General features: G+C 38.8%; 1 protein-coding gene across 1 annotated transcript; it reads right to left on the reverse strand.

Annotated features, from left to right (window-relative positions):
- Positions 1 to 661: 661 nt before the first annotated feature.
- CPO (carboxypeptidase O) lies at positions 662 to 14,322 on the reverse strand. Its single transcript, XM_054277813.1, has 11 exons — positions 14,243 to 14,322; positions 10,959 to 11,034; positions 10,429 to 10,553; positions 7,809 to 7,923; positions 6,659 to 6,760; positions 5,738 to 5,842; positions 5,122 to 5,232; positions 3,927 to 4,017; positions 3,156 to 3,358; positions 2,123 to 2,207; positions 662 to 930 (listed from the first exon to the last, which is right to left on the reverse strand). The coding sequence occupies exons 1-11, from the start codon at positions 14,320 to 14,322 to the stop codon at positions 662 to 664; spliced, it is 1,362 nt and encodes a 453-aa protein (XP_054133788.1).
- Between the last annotated feature and the right edge of the window lie 3,598 nt (positions 14,323 to 17,920).

Raw genomic sequence — 17,920 nt, forward strand, 5'->3', positions numbered from 1 at the left:
ATCTGACTGTGTCTAAGTGACAGAGCCGCACCTCTTCTCTGTCCCTACATGCTTGCACCAATTCAACTCTTCAGCTTGCTTCCGACTGTTGTAGATGGTTTACTGATCATGGCCTTTCCCCAGCTTTTGAGGCCCTGTATTTTCTAGTGAATCCTAGTGTGATGGATTAGGGAAGGAAAGTGGAAGACAAGGAAGCCATCCAATTTTCTGTAGGGATTTGTGGACTTTTAAGTCTCACAGGTATCCTGCTAAGGCCAGCAACACACAGGAGTCAGCAGGTTCAAGCAGTAAAGAATAGTGTGACAGATCAGGACTGTGGCTGACAGAAGGGCTGCACAGGCCCAGATGACCCCCTAAAAACATGCTCCAAAGAACCAGGGTGTAACAGTGCTCTGTCCCCATGGGTAGTTGTCATGAGTTAATGTTTTAAGGTTTAAAGACTAAGCAGAGCCAGCAAGTGAAGCTTGGGAAATTGCAACAGCTCTTTTATATTTTCCTTCTTCCCAAAAGCAGAGCTATCAAACCACAAGTCCTTTTATTTTAAGGGATGAGCCTTTATTGAAATACTTGACATTTAATTCCTTTGCTGATATAACTTTTTATTTTTGAGGGGGCATTATATTTTTCATGTGAGCCTCTTGCTTGCTTCTCTGAGCTGTTTTTAAAAAGCAGACCATGTAAGTACAATACTCAGACAAAGGCTCAAGCCCAAGCTGCTGGAGGTCAGCACCACATCTCCATTTGTGAAGTACTTCTTATTAACATAGTCTATGATGGTTGTGACAGCCAGCATAGTCTCCTCACACGTGGGCTGGATTTGGTCAGCGGGGAGAACAAATCCATGAGTGCCGGTGTCTCTCAGTTCAAAGGTGTAGGAGAGCGGAATGCCAATCGTGTGCACCCAGTCCCGAGAGGAGCCTGAGTTACTGTCTGTGAATTTAAACATAGAGAGGAGATATTTGTATTAAGCATGGTTCTTTAAAAATACTTCTTGTTAGAGTTAATACAAGTTTACACCAGAATCCCTGAACTAAGCAGTAGCCATATATCACTGTGACACAGAGAACAGTTTCTAGGTGCTGTAATTCTTAGCTACACTAAACGTATACGGAGTTTTCTAAGTGACACTGTTCTTCATAAGATGGTACTGAACAATAACAAGAGATGAGTTTCAGGGATTCTGTGTTTTTAGCATTTTACTATGACTAGTGTGGGGTACAAGGCGGATTGGACATTTATCTGTTTTTGTGCTTAATTTCCTACATGGATTCTGACTAGAATTTATATATATATTTAAAAGCATAATTTTGGTCAAATTTGAAAAATTTCTGGCTTCTATATCTCTGTTCAGCTTCCTTGTGGACTGTTTTTCTTACCTATTCAGTGTAAGTACAAACCCTGGCAAAATGCAGCCCTGGGCACAGGCCAGTTGCATTACACTTACACTGCATTGCTCATGCAGTCTGTGCCCCTGGGACTGGCACTGGGGGACTGGCAGAGACAGCCACTGGAATATGCAAACCACATGGGTTCTGGAGCCAACTGCTTACTGTTCTCACTGACTAGCATGACTTATTGCTTACTGGGAAAATATTGGGTTTACCAGGCAGTCTCTAGGGCCCTCAATCCTCTTTGTAAAGGCTGTCAACTCATATTAGCTATGATGTGTTTGTGATGAGGCCATCCAGTCTATTAGGAACAGGGCTGAAACCGATATACTTCACACACTGTAAGCAGCTGCCATGTGATAATGTCTGATGAAGTAACTGTAGACCTGATTGGGATTTTAATTTTTGCTTGATTCCAGTGAAGACAAATAGGAGTTTTGCTGCTGACTTCAGCAGGGTCAGGATGATCTATCACCAATCTCCGTCTGTCCTCTGTGATGGATCTGTGAGGAATCCATGTAGGAACTAGCTTCTGATCAATGCTTCGTCCGTTCCTGCAGTCAGCTTTATAACTTAGCATTATCTTGTATTTAAATGACTGCTGCTGACATGTTGCACCAAACCAGCCCTTTAAATATTACTCAAAGTAGAAATTCAGCAAAACAGTACTTGCTGATGCATGTGACACAATTCTTTGAAACACACAGCAGTCAAAGGGAAACATAAAAACTTACATAAAATTAAAGCAGTTGATCCTACTTTGTAGCTGGTCCCATACTTTCCTGTCAATGCTGCAGCTGCTTCCTTTGCAACTTGCATCTGGAAATTCAAAAGAGGAACAGCCTTGTCATCAGTGGCAGTACCTTTGGCAATTATTTTGAGTGGACCAAAATTTTTGTCTCTTTCAGCTTTACATTTACATATGATCGGCTTTAGGTTTTGATATTACTTCAGGTCTTTAGAGGAACCCATTAGAAACATTTGAACAAATTGTTCTTGATTCTTTTAATGCAAATTGTGTTAAAATTTTAAAGATTACTCTGCTACTAGATAGAGATCCTATTTGCTTTACTGTAAAGCTACAGCCTGTATTTTGGAGAATTTAGAGTCTATGCTATATAACACACTGGTACTGACTACAGCAGTGATTGACCTCTTACTTGTTTTATTACCATAGACTCTGTATCTCACCATCCTTAGAAACTGATCTATAGACAAAATAAATGACTTCTCCAATGACTCATAAGAAGTCCAAACCCAACTCCTTCATGCTCTTGGACTAGTGCTTCATCTACCAGAATCTTCATAAATACACACATAAGTGGACTTAAATCAGAACACTCAGAAACTGAGGGAAGAAATAACCAGGAAATAGGTACTTACTTTGCTCCCACTTTTCTGAGCATGTTGGGAATACCCTTTCTGGACACAATCATGATAACTGTATGTGTATAATGTGCTGGCATCCTAAAGTGGCAAATTCATTCTTGTATGTGGTGATAGTTGGTGCTCTTCTCCACTTACCTTGCTCTGCATTAACCCTATCTGTAGTAGCTCAGTTTTCCTGATTTAAGATGAAGAATTAGGATTTCTGAGGCAAATAAACCTTACTGATGCTAAACAGAGAAGCAGTAACTCTGTTCAAGCCAAGTCCCTGAACAAGCCCAGCTCCTCTGAAGGAAAGGCAAGAGTGCAAGTAAAATTGCACCACGTGCTACTGCCTGTACTTGTTCTCTACAAAGGTAGAAGATAAATGTTTTGCCCTACCAGTTCTTCATTGTTACTTGGAGGTGTAGTTGTGGAACCATATGGGGTGAGGATGAGCTGTCCATAGGAGTGAATTGTTAAATAGCACAAAATGTCACTCTTCTTGTTTTTGATAAACTGAGCCACAGCTCTTGTCTCAGGCTCTGATTCTGGTCCAGATCCACAGAAAATATCACTGCTGCAGTTAAAGGATATGCCAACACCTGGGGAGGAATACAAACACTGAACCAATGGAGAAATATAGAACACCAGTTCAGAGGGAACTGGGGAATTTACCTTGGAGTGTTGAGGCATGTGTTTATGTGGGCAGGGGACTAGACAGCTCAGTGGGACTTTAGCATTACACTAGAAGGTAGCAACTAAAATTTGATGCAAGACTAAAATATTTATTGCACATTTACAGGATGGCTGCAACAAAAACACTCTGACACCACCACAGTGAACTACATTCCAGGGAAGCTTTGGAGGCTCCTTGAAATTCATGGCAAATGTAAATACTGGCTGTTAAGTGACTTACTCTTAACATTCCTGCCTAGAGCTGATGCTTGCTCCTGCAGTGAGTTAGAGGTATAGTTACATAAGAGAGATTTTCTGCTCACTGGTGGAAAGTCAATGAGTTAGTATTTTGACAAAGCAGGATTTTATTTTTGCATATTCCTTGATGAAAACAAGGTGAATATTCCTTTCTTATGGGACTACATTTTACTTCAGAAACTAGTTATTACTCATGCTTTACTTTTGTGTTCATGATCTGAAATACTTCAAACTTACTGCCCCAGGATGAATTGAAGTTTCGGTTCAGATCAGTGCCATAGCAGGTGCCATTCTCATATGGAGAACGGCTTTTCCTCCACAAACGATCCTGAAGAAAAGTAACTTCTGTTACATAATAAAAACTCAGTGATCCACATGGCAGTGATTATATGGTGTAAATATCCCCCTTTTTTTTTGACCTCTGCATTCTAACTAACCCTGGTATTGTAAGAGTACAACTCCATGTGCAAGGGTGATAAAGCTCAGTGACAGAACAATTCATTGACTACAGCCAGGCTGTCATCAGCCACAAACCTGTGTGCACCCTGAAATAAGCCTGTTGCCCTTTTTTTTTTTAAAGTATGCTTTTCCTGTAGTACTCAACTGTGCAGTGAGGTGCTGCTAAGCAAGGCATTGTGAAGGATAAGAGAGTATGTTTCAGATTCAGGAAGATAAATTATTTTTTTATCAGCTAATTTTGCTACTGCTCCCTGGTTCCCTGCTAAACTCCCAGCTATACAGGTTCAGTGCACTGCAGTACCTGCATGAGCTTCCCAGCTGAGTTACCTGTGCATCCAAGTGCAGTGTTTGCTACACCCCACACCTGCCAGGGAGCAAGGTGGGAGACAGCCCACTCCACATGGTGGTAGCCAATGGCCATCCCAAAGGTCCTGCATTAAAAGGTGCTTCAGCTGGGCACAGGGGCCTAAAAGCATGGCCTTCAGCAGAGTGGCTGAAGACCAACATTTTGCATTATTCTCCATATCAGGATATTATTTGGAAGGGCGCACCTCTTTCATAACTGAATAGCCTGATATTTGACCAATTCTCCTCCTGTGCCATGCAAAGGTTCTAAGACCCATCTGCTACTTGACATCTTTTATGAAGAATGAATAACTCTTCCAGACATACTTAAGTCCATCAACCAAGCCTTGAGCTCTTATCAAAGAAGTAATCCCATCCCCAGAAACCTAAAAATAATTGATCTTGTGGTTTTGTCTTCCCGAGTCTTGTGATGTTTGCTAGCAATATTTAGCTCATTTCAAGTGATCACTGATCTGCCAGAAGAAACACAATCTCTCTGCCATGAGAGGATTTATGTGAGTATCACTGTTTTCTGCTTAAATATAATTGCTATGACCCTATCTAAAAGTAACAAAACATGCTGGGCACATCTAACTTTCAGTCTAGTTCCTGGATTTTCACTACTTACTTTTTCCCAGGAATAGATGTAGCCATCAATATTGAGGACTGGCAAGACATAGAAGTCCAAATTCTGCAGAAATCTGCTTATCTTTGGGTCAGTTTTGTAATTTTGAAGAATCTGAAAAGAAAACATAGAGAGCACTGAGCAGAGAATTTGGTGGTAATCACTGCAAAGAGTGAGTTTAGAACTATCATCAGGTGATTACTCACCCCTGGATATCACCATGGTACCAAACATCTACCTGATCCCCAGGTACTTTTTCTATACACATGGAACATTGCTATATCATAGATTAGGATTTCTTTATTTCAGGAGGACTTTAACTTTTTGATAGAGAGAGGCTTGATCTAACAGCCATTGTGAGAAAAGGAGAGGTTGATACCAAGTTTTGGGAAGCTTTGGAAACATTCAGGTGGAAGAACTGGTGCACTAATTAATATTGTGCCATATCTCAAACTGTGATTTGGATTTTAGTCTTCACAGATATCTGTACTATACACTAATTTTGCAAATTGTATTTTAAGAGAAAAGCATAATACTTGGTACCACAATAGAAAATATAACTGAAGCATCCAAAGTGATATGGTTTGGTTATTATCTAAATGGAAGAGTAAGGACTCACTTCTTTCACAAACCACTGACAGAAGGCTGGAGAGATCCATTCTCTGGCATGAATCCCACAGTCCATCCAAATTATCTTTTTGGTTTTATTTGATGGTTGGCTGATCTAAGAGAATATAAATGTGACCATTTAAAAACTGTTACATTACAATAAAATAGCTTAATGTAATACAAGAAAGTAAAAGATGTGCCATGATATGCCTTTGAGCCATCTGAGATTGTTATTATTGTTGTTATTATTATTACAGATATTTTTATGACAAGCTCTTTTTCCTTATAACCCCATCTTTATAGTATTACAAGGCATGAGTTTTAAAGTGTCTGTTGAGCAGAAGTATCAATAGAACAGTTAATAGAACAGTTTCTTTTTTTCCTTTTCCATTTGTATTCATCATTCATAGCAGTGGTTACTCTTAGTTGAAAATGTTTAAATTTCTTGTTTTTAGAAGGGGAGTAACAAAAAGGCAAGGTGTCTAATACTCCTCAGTGATAGGAACAGATTAGGCAATAACTAACCCAGATATTAAGACTATGGTTTTTGCTAGTATGTCCAATAAAGTCATGGAATACTGCTAGCAGAAAGGCTATCTGCTGTAAAAAGTAATAAAAATAACAAACTAAAAGTCTTTATCCTCACACACAGCTGCTGCCAAGCTAGTTTCAGTTTGATTCGTATTTCTAAACAAGGCTTCAGTTAAATTTGTTGTTTTCAGTACATAATAGCAATAGCAAGCTCATAATGATAGTGTCTGTGAAAGCTGGCAAATCTTACTATAATGTAGAGGAGTAAAACCATCTCCTGTTATTTCAGTGGATTGGGATGAACGCTATCTTAGGAAACATCTGAATCCTGTCTTCTCCTGAGCACTTTTCTTTTTTTGTTAAGACATGTTTTATCATTAAGGGAAATTTCCTCCCTTACCTGTAGGTAATACATTGTTCGATTCTCAAATGTCTTCCCCAGGATGTGCTGAGTCACCAGCTCACTGTTGTTCTTCTGGATCTGAGTCATCCATTGATAAATCTGAAATAGTTGCAAAGAATCCTTGTCCAAAGTTGGAGTTTCCTTCTCTTTCCCACTTCCATTTCCAGATTAAAGCATTTTCTTTTGTTTAGACAAGCAACGTTTTCCTCAGAGTTTATTTCAGTCTGTGATGTCACTTACAGGCATGGCAGGTGTTTCACATGCCTCTGTGCATGGCTGTATGTCACTGGGTGTTAGAAGGGAACATTGCTGCCTTGTGACACAGATACTCCATTCTGAATGTCATTCAACTTGCCCATCCTATTGGGCATCCTCCTGGTGAGCTCCCCAGACATGAAGCCACACCATCAACTCTTCAAAACAATGTTACAGTCTTTTCCCTATCAGCACTGATTTTCCACACCTTAGTCAGCAGTAGTCATCCTCAATGGGGAGCTCAAGCAAAACCTACATGAGGGTTGACTTTGTTCTCTCATTTTTATTATGCAGCTAGGAGAAAGAATTGCCACCACACGCTGCTTTTGTCCAGGTTTGCCAACTGGCGTGTGAAACATGGCATCAAAGAGTCATCACTGCCTACCCCTAAGACAGTGTTTTCTCCTAAAGTGTCAAAACCCTGCCCTTAAATTACTACTTTCTACAGATCTCCCACTGTTCACCTCTTCTTCCCCACTGGGATTCCAGACACCACAATAGTCATTGCACTTCACAATTGCCTCAGCACCAAACTATCTGGGACTTAAACAAATTAATACTAAATAATAAAGAATGACAGGGTAGAAAAGTAGCAAACCAGCCAAATGAAAAACAGAATATGATCCACAAAACAGTGCAGCGGCTTCACACAGAGCATTATATTTTGTTCAGTTAAGAACTGCAGGTTTAATAAAAATCAATGGCAAATCCATATTCAATTCAACCAGGCTAAGATTCTAGTCAAAGAGTAAGGACTGATTCTTTAAAGAAGGAGGTCAGAAAGAGGTACAGTGACTTTAGCTGAGCTTTCTGCAAACAGAGAATTGCCTTCTGTGGCATTTACAGAACAGAAAACAACAAAGTACAGAAGCAGACTTAGGTTTTTCTTTACCTCTTCCATTGGATGGTATTCAGTGTAGACATAACCTCCTGAGACCTGTCTGTGGCTGCTCTTCTCCCTTGGCATGCTCTCATCCACAAGTTTCTGCACATCAGGTATTAGGACTCTGAAGGATGGAGAAAGAGAAGATAGAAGAGAAAACAATTACAAACAGTTGCTGCAGAACTGTCATGGTGAATTCATTGCTTACATCATCAAACAAATGGATTTAACTCTTCTGTTGTGATTTGCCTGGCAAGATCATCACCATCAGCATTATAGTTACTTTCATGTAAAGCAAAGTTCAAAGTATTGAGATTTTCACAGGGTTTTAACAATAATAATTTTTACCAGATTTTTTAAGTTTCAATTTTCTATCAAGAAAAAAAGTTTAAGATTTTATTTTCTTCACCTCTTCTGTTTTTGAGCGAAATTCCAAAAATACCACCTTCAGGAAAAGGAAGCAAAAGAGAAAAATTTAAGATTAGATCTTATTGAGATTGATTGATTGATCTTATAGATCATATTTTATTGAGGCATTTTGAATTTGCAAAGATTTCATGGAAATATTCATTGCAATTTGCAAAGATCAGAACAAACTCCTTATTTCCTTCAAATAGCTTTTTTTGCTTTTTAGCTACAAAAATAGCTCAGAAACTAGTATAAACACAGGCATGATTCCATGTTTCAGGGAGTCAATAAAAGCCTTTTCCTTGGCTTCACTGGACTTTGGATGAGAGGCTGTTCTTTCTTACTGCAATCAGCCCCTTGTAACTGCTGCAGATCTGTGCTCATTGTAAACCCTTGTGATAAGACAATTGCAGAGGTAGCTCCCATGCTGTTCATCTCACGTGCTGGAAGGGCTAACAGGCTTTTCTGCTGACAGTGGCACTTATAAGCATTTCTGGGAACCACATGTAAGAAACTTTTTTAACTTTCAGTCAGAGCTTTGATGTTTATTCACGTCTAAACTTCAAACTAAAATTCAGGCAGTGAAAATTTCCATGAAGTGAAACCACACACACAAAATACCTTATCAGTGCTCTGGAGAATTCAAACCACAGAGTCCGACACAGTTGGAATATTGATGTCCTTATTATAGTTTGTCATTTATGTCTCTATCATTACGTACCTGACTGCAATGTTACCTTCCCTGCATGCCAGCTGCCTTCTAAAGGGTGGTTCCTGCTTTGAATTTGTCATAGGGACTTTGACTCTGTTATTGTTGTATTCATCTCAGCCTCTTTGAAGTACACACCCAAAATTTTCATCATGACTAATAATTACTCCTCTTTCTTTAGAACTCTATGTCAGGTAGATACAGTTCTAGCCAAGGGAAAACAAAGTTGAGATGCTAATTTCACTTCAGTATTTAAATTTCCACTAGAATCAGTTGAAACCATTAAAAAATGAAGAGTCTTGACATAAAAAAGTGGTTAAATATCTTCTGGAGTGTTGTCCAAGTACTGAATATCTAAACCTCATGCTAGATAATTTGTACTGGCTGCAGCCTCGCATCTCTTCATCTCTGGTTGTCAGGGCATCACACTTACTGAAGGAACTTGTCAGGTAAGATGCAGGATGTCAAGATCAGCTTTAACTCAAAACAGCTTTGATGTGACACCAGTCCTCCTTAAACTCATCTTTGATTGGTAAATGTCAGTGTATGTCCATAGGCCATTTGTCATCAGCCCTGAATGACTACAGGGTTATTTATATTAAATACAGCTAAATTAAATTAGCTACTGGTTACCTGAAAAAGTCAGTTCCAAAAGGGAACGGGACTGTGTGAGGAATAGCTCTTATTTAATCCCATTTTCCTTTATAGACACTGTTTGTATCTGGATTAGATCTTCTGGTTTTAAGGGAAGATGTGACTGCATAGGTGTGATAAGACATTGTGGGACATTTGCAGGTTGTGGCTCCCAGTTGTGTGCATAGTGCCCACCTGCCACTGAGATCTTTGTCCCAAGCTGGGATGTGTCTCTTTGGCTGGATGGTGCCAGGAAATTCTCACCAGCCTGGTGAGATAGGGGTAGGGGTAGAAAAAAAAGCTTTTGAAGGAAATGGCTGTATATTCACTTTGAAAGATTTCTTCTCCAAACCAGAGGAGTAACAAGAGACAGGAAAGGGAAAAGGAGAGCTAGAGGCTGTTTTGCTGCAGTGACACCAATTAAACCTTTGGGCTCTCCAGAAGTGGAAGGACCCTCCATTCAGATATCCATGCTTTCCAAGAGCAAAGCATGCTCTTATAAGTAATGGTTACACCAAGTTTGGCCCCTTGAGTTCAGACTAAAAAACTGAGTCATAAATTCAAGTGCCATCCTCTCAGTGACCGCTGAGAAGGCCACAGCAGGAAACAAGACAGATTGGGCTGTCTCAGGTTCCTGCTCCAGATTCACAGTCTGGGCTAGGTGGAAGGTAAATACATAGGGAAGAGGGGAATTGGCTTTTAAAGGTTCATATGACATCTCTGTTTGGCTGTTCAAGGTAAGTTGGAGGCATGTGGAACAAAGGTTGGGTCCTATTGCCAGTACTATCTGACTGTTTATCAGATAGGGCTTGGTCCTGTTCTGATAGCAAGGGAGATTATCAGAGCCAGCCTTCCCCACTAAGGTATTGGAGATTGTACCTGTAAGAGATCATATGCTGAGCTAAGCTCTCTTTCACCTCCTGCACCAGAGGGGCTGGGACCCTTATGTGCAGGTCTTCCCCAGCCCTGATGTCTTCAGGCAGCAGGGGTTTCCACAAGTCCAGCTGTGCACAGAAGAAAGAAATGCACAAATGAAACTCGGTTTGTAGAATGAGAACTATATTAGAGTAGTTGCACATCGATAAATGAAAGATTTCCTTCAAATTGTCCTGGTAACTCTCCAGTCATCTGTTCATAGAGCACACAGCACAGGCTTAGTGCTTTTATTGACTCGGGCACCACCAATAAAGAGCAGCATTTTCACACAGCCATGCAAAGAAACTAACCTTTTAATCTAAATTCCTTCAGGCAGTAGAAGGGCATTTCCACACTACATTAAAAAACAAAGTTAAATAAAGCTTTTTCTAGTTTACTTTAACCTTAACTCCTATCAAGAGCTACATGCATATCTGTTTTACAGCCCAAGATTCCACTCTGCTTGTTAGGCACATGTAGTTATTTTTACTTACCATGAAAGTACTGCAAAGAAGTTGAAGATGGTGGACTTGCTGAATTGTTTCTGGTACAATATGCCAAACCTGATCCCTGGAAATTCAGTAGAGAAACAAGATAAATTTTAAGGTCTGTTAAAGTATCCATTATTTCAGAAATATTTTGTTATGTAGAAGGAAGATAGAGCATGTAACAGTGCTGTTAAACTTTTAACAAAACTTTAAATTATGAATTTGTGGAATGTTTTGGCTGCAAACAGGACTAAGTGATGCGACTTCTCTGCTGCTAGAGCATTAGCCACTCTGCTTCCTTGCCAGTGGCAGTGCTTTATTCACCATACCAGCTTTGCAGAAGCCAACTGCTTGCATGAGCCCTCATGTGTGTTTCTGCCTTTGCAGGACCAGGGCCAGAATAAGGGCACTGGTAATACATTATATAAACTGTTTATTTGATAAGAGGTCACTTTTTTCCCCTCACATTCAGGATTTATTCAATTATTCCAGATTAACCTTGTGCTTGGCCAGTCTATTTCAGCATGCAGGAACTTTTGATAGTCATGATAAATGAACATTGATAACAACTCGAGATGTCTACAAACTGCTTTTCATGAGAATAGCCAATTTATTCCAGAATAGTAAATATTGTTGTCTCCAGAACTGCATATTCTTAGTCAATTCACAAAAAGTAAAAAATTTCTAGAACAGAATCTATCATTTTATATTTCTAGACAAGACTCATAGAATCCAGTGTCTGTTTTCATGAGATCCTGTGAAACTTTCATCTACTACAGGCTTAATCTGATGAAAACATTGAAAGTTTACAAAGAACAAATTAAAATGGATGGGAAAATGCAGAAAAAGCAAATCAGTGTGTTCTGTTAAAAATGCCCTTGAAATGGTTTTTTGTAATTTTTTTCAGTGTTCCTTCAGATCAGCTTTCCAGGATAGACAGTAAGTGTGATGCTTCTAGTGAAAGGGTTTCAGAGTGAGGAGTGGATGTTGATGACTGCATGGATTACTCAAAGGTGGGAGACCAGTTATCCACTACTGATGAGAACAGAATAGAATGGGGAATACTAGAAACTTTCCCATTTGCTAGCAGCCACAAACTGCTTCACACTCCATTGAAGTGACTTCAATGGAGTCTTTACCAGACAAGTATAAAAAATGAATATTTTATATTTTAAAGCTTTTGTAGCAGAAATTCTTGTTGCAAAAGCAAATCATGGTCATTATAGTCATCAACATAATATGTTCTCATCATCTGAACTGCAACTGCCATCTTTTGTGCTTCCATGCAGGAATGTACAATTATCAGCCTAATATACATACAAATAGAATTCACTGTTCATTCACTTTATCCCCAGAGAAATAGAGGGATTTGTGGGTTTTTTACACCTCTCTTGAACATATCACCTTTTCTGAGTAAGAACTTGATAGTTAAAACAGGAGTTTACCACTGCTTTATGAGATGCCAATAGCCCCATACCTGTGGGGGAAAATGATTACACTTGTATTGCTCATAGGAATGGTGCAACAGTCATGTTGTACAGATTGGTACAACAGTCATGATGTCTTTAATAAACCTTGTAGATGCAGGATAAACATCTTTGCTAGCAGAATAAACATCTCAGCTGCAGTTCAGAGTTTATTCTCTCTAAATGCCTAGGCTTGCTATGTTCTTTGTCTATCAGGAAGGGAAACAATATCCTGTAATATCTTTCTATCCTCATTGACATTATGTCTTAATTACACCAAATCAGAGAAATTCCAGACAGTCAGATTGCTGCCAGATGGCCAGCTCTTATTTACTGATAAACCTTTCACAATAGCCAGTGTAGAGACAAACCATTTTTAATAGTGAATTAAGATTAGAAAGCATACATTTGTTTATGATTATGGACTACGTTTCTCAGTGGAGAAGTGCAAAGTCAGCCCATGTGACCCCATGAGAACTACAGTTTTTAAAATTCTACTGTTAAGCTTGCTTAACAAATTAAAGGACTGTTCTCAGCACAAGAGATGCTCATAGATTGAATATTTCATTTCATTGTTAAACAGAGCAGAGGACAATGAAAATGGGCTTTACTAATAATTTGGTCTTTGTTCAGGTGCTGCCCACCCAAAGTCACACTGACTATTCAGTAGCTGTTTTTAAATTCCATGCAAGTACTAGACAGGTTCAATTCTGGACAATAATTAGAAACAAAAATGAAAAATACATTACCAGGGATCTGCTGAATTATATTCACTGTAATCAGGCTCTAACTGCATCTCTGATACAAATCTAAAGACGAAATATTATCCAAGGGAATAATACATTTGAAGTAGTGACTCTGTATGCTCTGCTAGGAGATTTTCCAGGAGAGCTGCTGTATGGGTACTCTATGAGGGAACTTGCTTGCTGTAGGTATTGCTTGATTTTCTGTTCTTTTCATGACTATATTCTAGGAATATAATTCATCTAGAGACCATCGTCTCTAGATGAATTATATTCCTAGAAACCAGACTACTTTCTCTGTTTGCTTTAGAAAATTCCATGTATAAACTTATATGGAAATAGGTGGCCTCCTCATTATGCTCATGCCCACCCTGAAAATCCCAGCTGCCACAATGGCTGCTACCTAGCTCCTTGAAAGTTGAGGGTGAATGAAACCAAAACAGTTTAGATAGGCAAACAGAATAATTTTACATGACTCATTTTCTGAAGTGCAACTGAGAATGGAAAATAAAACATAACTAGAGATTTCATACTTTTCAAAACATTAATCAATAATAAAAAAATGTGATAATCTCATTATCTGAACACCTTGGAGTGAAGGTTGTCTGGAATAACTCCCTTAGCTTTTTTTTTTTGTACTTGTTAGAGATTTCCAACAGGTCATCATTATCTTTTTCATATAACCTAATCTGTCTTTTATTAATAGATACAATTTTGCTCAGTCATACCCCTTGCTTTATACTCAGAAAAGGCATTTTGCTCCTGCAGCATCTGGTTTCAAAGTTCATTAGGAAAGAGGCTAAGCCAAATGCATTTCAACTAATGGAAACAGGGCATCCTGAGATGCATTTGAAGGCCATTCTGTGGCTCCTACAGCTGTAGCTATGTCTCTTTTGGCTTGGATTAGATTCACTCATTCTTCATTTCCCATCTTCATGTTTTCTTTCCCACTCTTACCAAGCTTACAGCTTAGTAACCCTGTGTCCAATTTTCCAGCTCATAATTGTTATTATTATTCTTACACAGTTTCTGGGACTTCCACTGCATTCACAAGTCTTCATGTTCACCTGTTCACACTCACCTGTCATATTGCAATTTCAAGCTGAATTTTCCAGGAATTAGTATCCCCAGTGAAAAGATGATCCCAAGAGAAAGCCACATCTTTGTGCAAAGAACCCAGCACTAGACAGTGCAGCCTAAAAAGGAGGAAGATAGATCTGGACTGAACACATAATTTATATAATTATAATATACAACTAGACTTATCCTGGGTGGCAACCTGCCCTTTATGAATCATTAGCTTTACTTGTAAATAGTTCTAGATGAATCATTAACTTCATTTGTAAAAAGTTCTACTTTTTCTTAATTCTTAAAAATCTCTTCCACACCCCAAAACACAAACACAATTAGCCACATTCTTACTGAAACACTTTTTCTAAGAACTAAGAACATTTTTCTTCATGTCACCTTTCTATCTTTGAAAATGTTTTGTGACAGACTTGGTAGAATTTAGAGAAAGTGTTACCTGCAAGATCTACAGCAAATCATGATGGTTAGCTTATAGCAATCATAGAGATAGGGAAGAACAGGTAGTAAAACAAGCTCTATCCTTACTCTCTTTGTTTTTGTGTTTGTGCCTTTATGGAACACTTCTGTGACCTCTTAAGTGCAGTTCTATCACTTACCTAACTTAAAACAGGACCTGAAAGAGCAACTAATGCTCCATAAAAGGAAATATTGGGACATCAGAGCCTCATCTAAACCACTCTCAGCTGGCCCAGATCAGTCTCTAGCCACAGACTTACAACTCTACACTGTCATAAAATGTGTTTTTGTTATAAACTTTTAAAAAGTGTCCTGGTTACTATCTGAAATATTTAATTTCTTGTTTATGGCACATGTTAATATTTGTAGAATGTAGTTAGACATATAGCACAGCTCTTCAGAAAGGAATTGTTTCCCTTATCCTCTCTCTTGGATGAAAACTATCTTGTGGTGATTTGATGAAGAAAACTGCATGGATTTGGGATGTAGAGACTCCAATAAGTCAGTTTGTGTACATACATAATGGACATAATACCACGCTTTACCTGTGGGATATTTATTGATTCTTCTCATCAAAGTACAAAGTCCTCTTACATTTTTACAAAGGCTGTTATCAAGGAAACAAGCAGCAGAATTGTCCCAGTGTAAAAGAGGAACAGCTTAGCTCAAAAGTGTTTTTTCACAAAACCAGGCTGCAGGCAAGAGAAGAATATGCTCTTCTTCATAAATCACACCAGACCCTTTCTGTTTTATTGCAACCTTCTAAACAGCCTGGGCCTGAAAATGCTGAGTATTCTCTCCTTGTAGATATCCAGCCCACAAGGACTTCCAGAAGAGCTGAAAGAAGTCAAGTTTACAGGATTAGATGCAGCTTCATTTGTGAGGAGTCAGCAAAATAAATTCATATTGGAAGTTCATATTAACACTCAGGACAGATAACCTTTGCTTTTGTTTCCTTTGTCTCCACCATTGCTATGAGGCAGTCTAATGATTTTAAGACTTCTATAGTGTTGTCTGTGCCCTTTTGATAGACTTGGGGTTCAGTCCCTTGGCAGGGACTCAGAATCTAGGGGGGAAATAAATGAAAGCATAAAGAGAAATGGAGCAAATTATGATAAGTGCTAAAATTCAACTCCAGCCCAAAGTTTCCACCTTCATGTTGAAAGCCAAAGCTATTTATTCTGTGGTGAAAACATCACTCCTATGATGCCTAATAGTTATGAAGATAGATAGGCAGACAGATAGAGATGGAGAGATAGATAGAGTAATTTTGCTTAATGAATATAGAATTCAGAAGAAATGACAGTTGCTTGCTAGGTCTTTGATTTGGATTCTTTTGAAGTCTAGTTGATTTTAATGGACTTTAGATGAAAGTCCTGTGCAAATAATTATGGACATTTCTGTGATTTAATAAATGGACTTATTTGGGGGATTTCAGCAGAAGATTTGTTTGTAAAAGACAATACTTCATTTTCTACTTGTGTTCAGCTGGCAAGCAGCACTTCTGAATTCAGAATAAAAGCCATTAGAGATGTTATTCTGCCACCAATGCAAAAAAATATCTTGGGATGAACCATAAACTTCAACAAGTCTGTTGCCCTCTTGGGGATAGAGGGCAATGTGTCTCTCAGTAATAAAGTCTGTCTTTTGGTCAGGTTCTTACTGGCAGCTGCTTATCTTTCTAGCAAATATGGGAGGCAGCCTAATCTATTTATTCCTTCCTTGAAAATAGTGGGCAAAAAGGCATGGGACGTTCTGGGGAGAGGAAGGGCATAAATATGTTGTACAAACATGCCACATGAAACCATGTGGTGTCCCTTTTTCCAAACAAGTTTGCTTTGTACATCTTCTATACATTCTTCTCAGAGCTTCAGAGCTTATTTTTTCAGCATCAGTTTAGCCTCTCAACTGCCCTGTTAGACAAGCAAATATTATTTCCACTACTTAAAAGATTAAGAAAAAAGGAGGAAAAAAGTGACTCCCCAAGGTGACATAGGAACATTGCTGCAGAGCCAGGAATAGAATTCAGATCTCCTGACTCCCTGTCTGGTGCTTCCTTAAAAATATATGACCATCTGCTGTACTGCTGGAAGTATAGATACTATATGCTGACTCCAACAAGCTGGCTGCTAAGCCTGTTAGTTTATCCTCTTTTTATCCCATACTGATATCATCTCCAGCTAAGCTTTTGGCCTGGAGTCAAAGTGATTTCCAGGGTTTGAATGATTCGACCTGCTTGTTATTGTTTTAACCTTGCACCACACATATGCTCAGCTATTTGTGACTTATCTGCATACAGTCTGTGTAGCAACAGCCAAAAGCTAGAACTGTTTTGTTTAAAGATTGCATACTGAAGCACACCACATGTTTTAAACAACTATCGTATAGCAGGGAGTTTGATCCTGGTAGCTTCCTGCACCCAGATTTCCTAGTGAGCTGCATGTTACTTTCAAGGACAAAGAGCTTGTTAAAAGACAACAAAATGTACATGTGTGTCTCTGCAAACATCAGTTCTTCGTGTTAAGCTTTCCCACTTCACAGCTAAATCCCACACTGAAGCCAAAAACCTAACTAAACTAGATAGAATTCAACACGATCAACGTATTTTAAATCATTATTGGGATTCAGAGAAAATCGTGCTCCATTTATTTTTTTTTTCTCTCTCATTGCTGCAGAAAACTCACTGTATGTGTCCAAAACAGAATCATCACCCCGTGGGGTCAAAACACTAGCAGACTAATGTGCTTTAAATCCTAGACTTGTGCTCCACTGAAGAGGGGGGTAGATAATTCATCTGTTTTACTAAAATATCCTCTGCTTATCACTATAATTTTACAATGAATTGACAGTTCTGTTTCCCATTGTCTTGTCAGAGGAGATAGGATGTTCTATAGGCACTGTCTTTTTCTGTAGCATTTATATATTCAGCAATATGTTGTGTGGTCTGCAATGTGAATCATTGTTCCCCTCAGTATTCCAAGCCTTCAGCTTCCACAGCTCTGTTATAGAAAGGTTTTATTGAAAGTCTTTGGACTCCATTGTGATTTGACAGTGCTAAGTGTTCTCAAACCTCATTAGTTCCAGCAACAATCTTAGGATAAATGGGAATATACTGTAAACTACGCTTACAACAATTTTGTTCTAGCCATCTTGCTGATATTTTCTTGCTCTCTCTCTGTCTCAGCTATTAAAGTGAAAACACCCCATTAACCTT

Source organism: Melozone crissalis, unplaced genomic scaffold (assembly GCF_028551555.1).
Source record: "Melozone crissalis strain CALT ecotype California unplaced genomic scaffold, PUWL_Pcris_2 ptg000023l_1, whole genome shotgun sequence".
Lineage (NCBI taxonomy): Eukaryota > Metazoa > Chordata > Aves > Passeriformes > Passerellidae > Melozone > Melozone crissalis.

What these genes read in the sequence shown, in the direction of transcription:
- CPO (XM_054277813.1), bottom strand. Translation starts at nt 14,322, where the DNA reads ATGTGGCTTTCTCTTGGGATCATCTTTTCACTGGGGATACTAATTCCT. An exon ending in TTGAAATTGCAATATGACAG is followed by an intron (nt 11,035 to 14,242) that starts GTGAGTGTGAAC and finishes CTGAATTTCCAG; the next exon opens with GGATCAGGTTTGGCATATTG. An exon ending in GAACAATGTATTACCTACAG is followed by an intron (nt 5,843 to 6,658) that starts GTAAGGGAGGAA and finishes ATATTCTCTTAG; the next exon opens with ATCAGCCAACCATCAAATAA.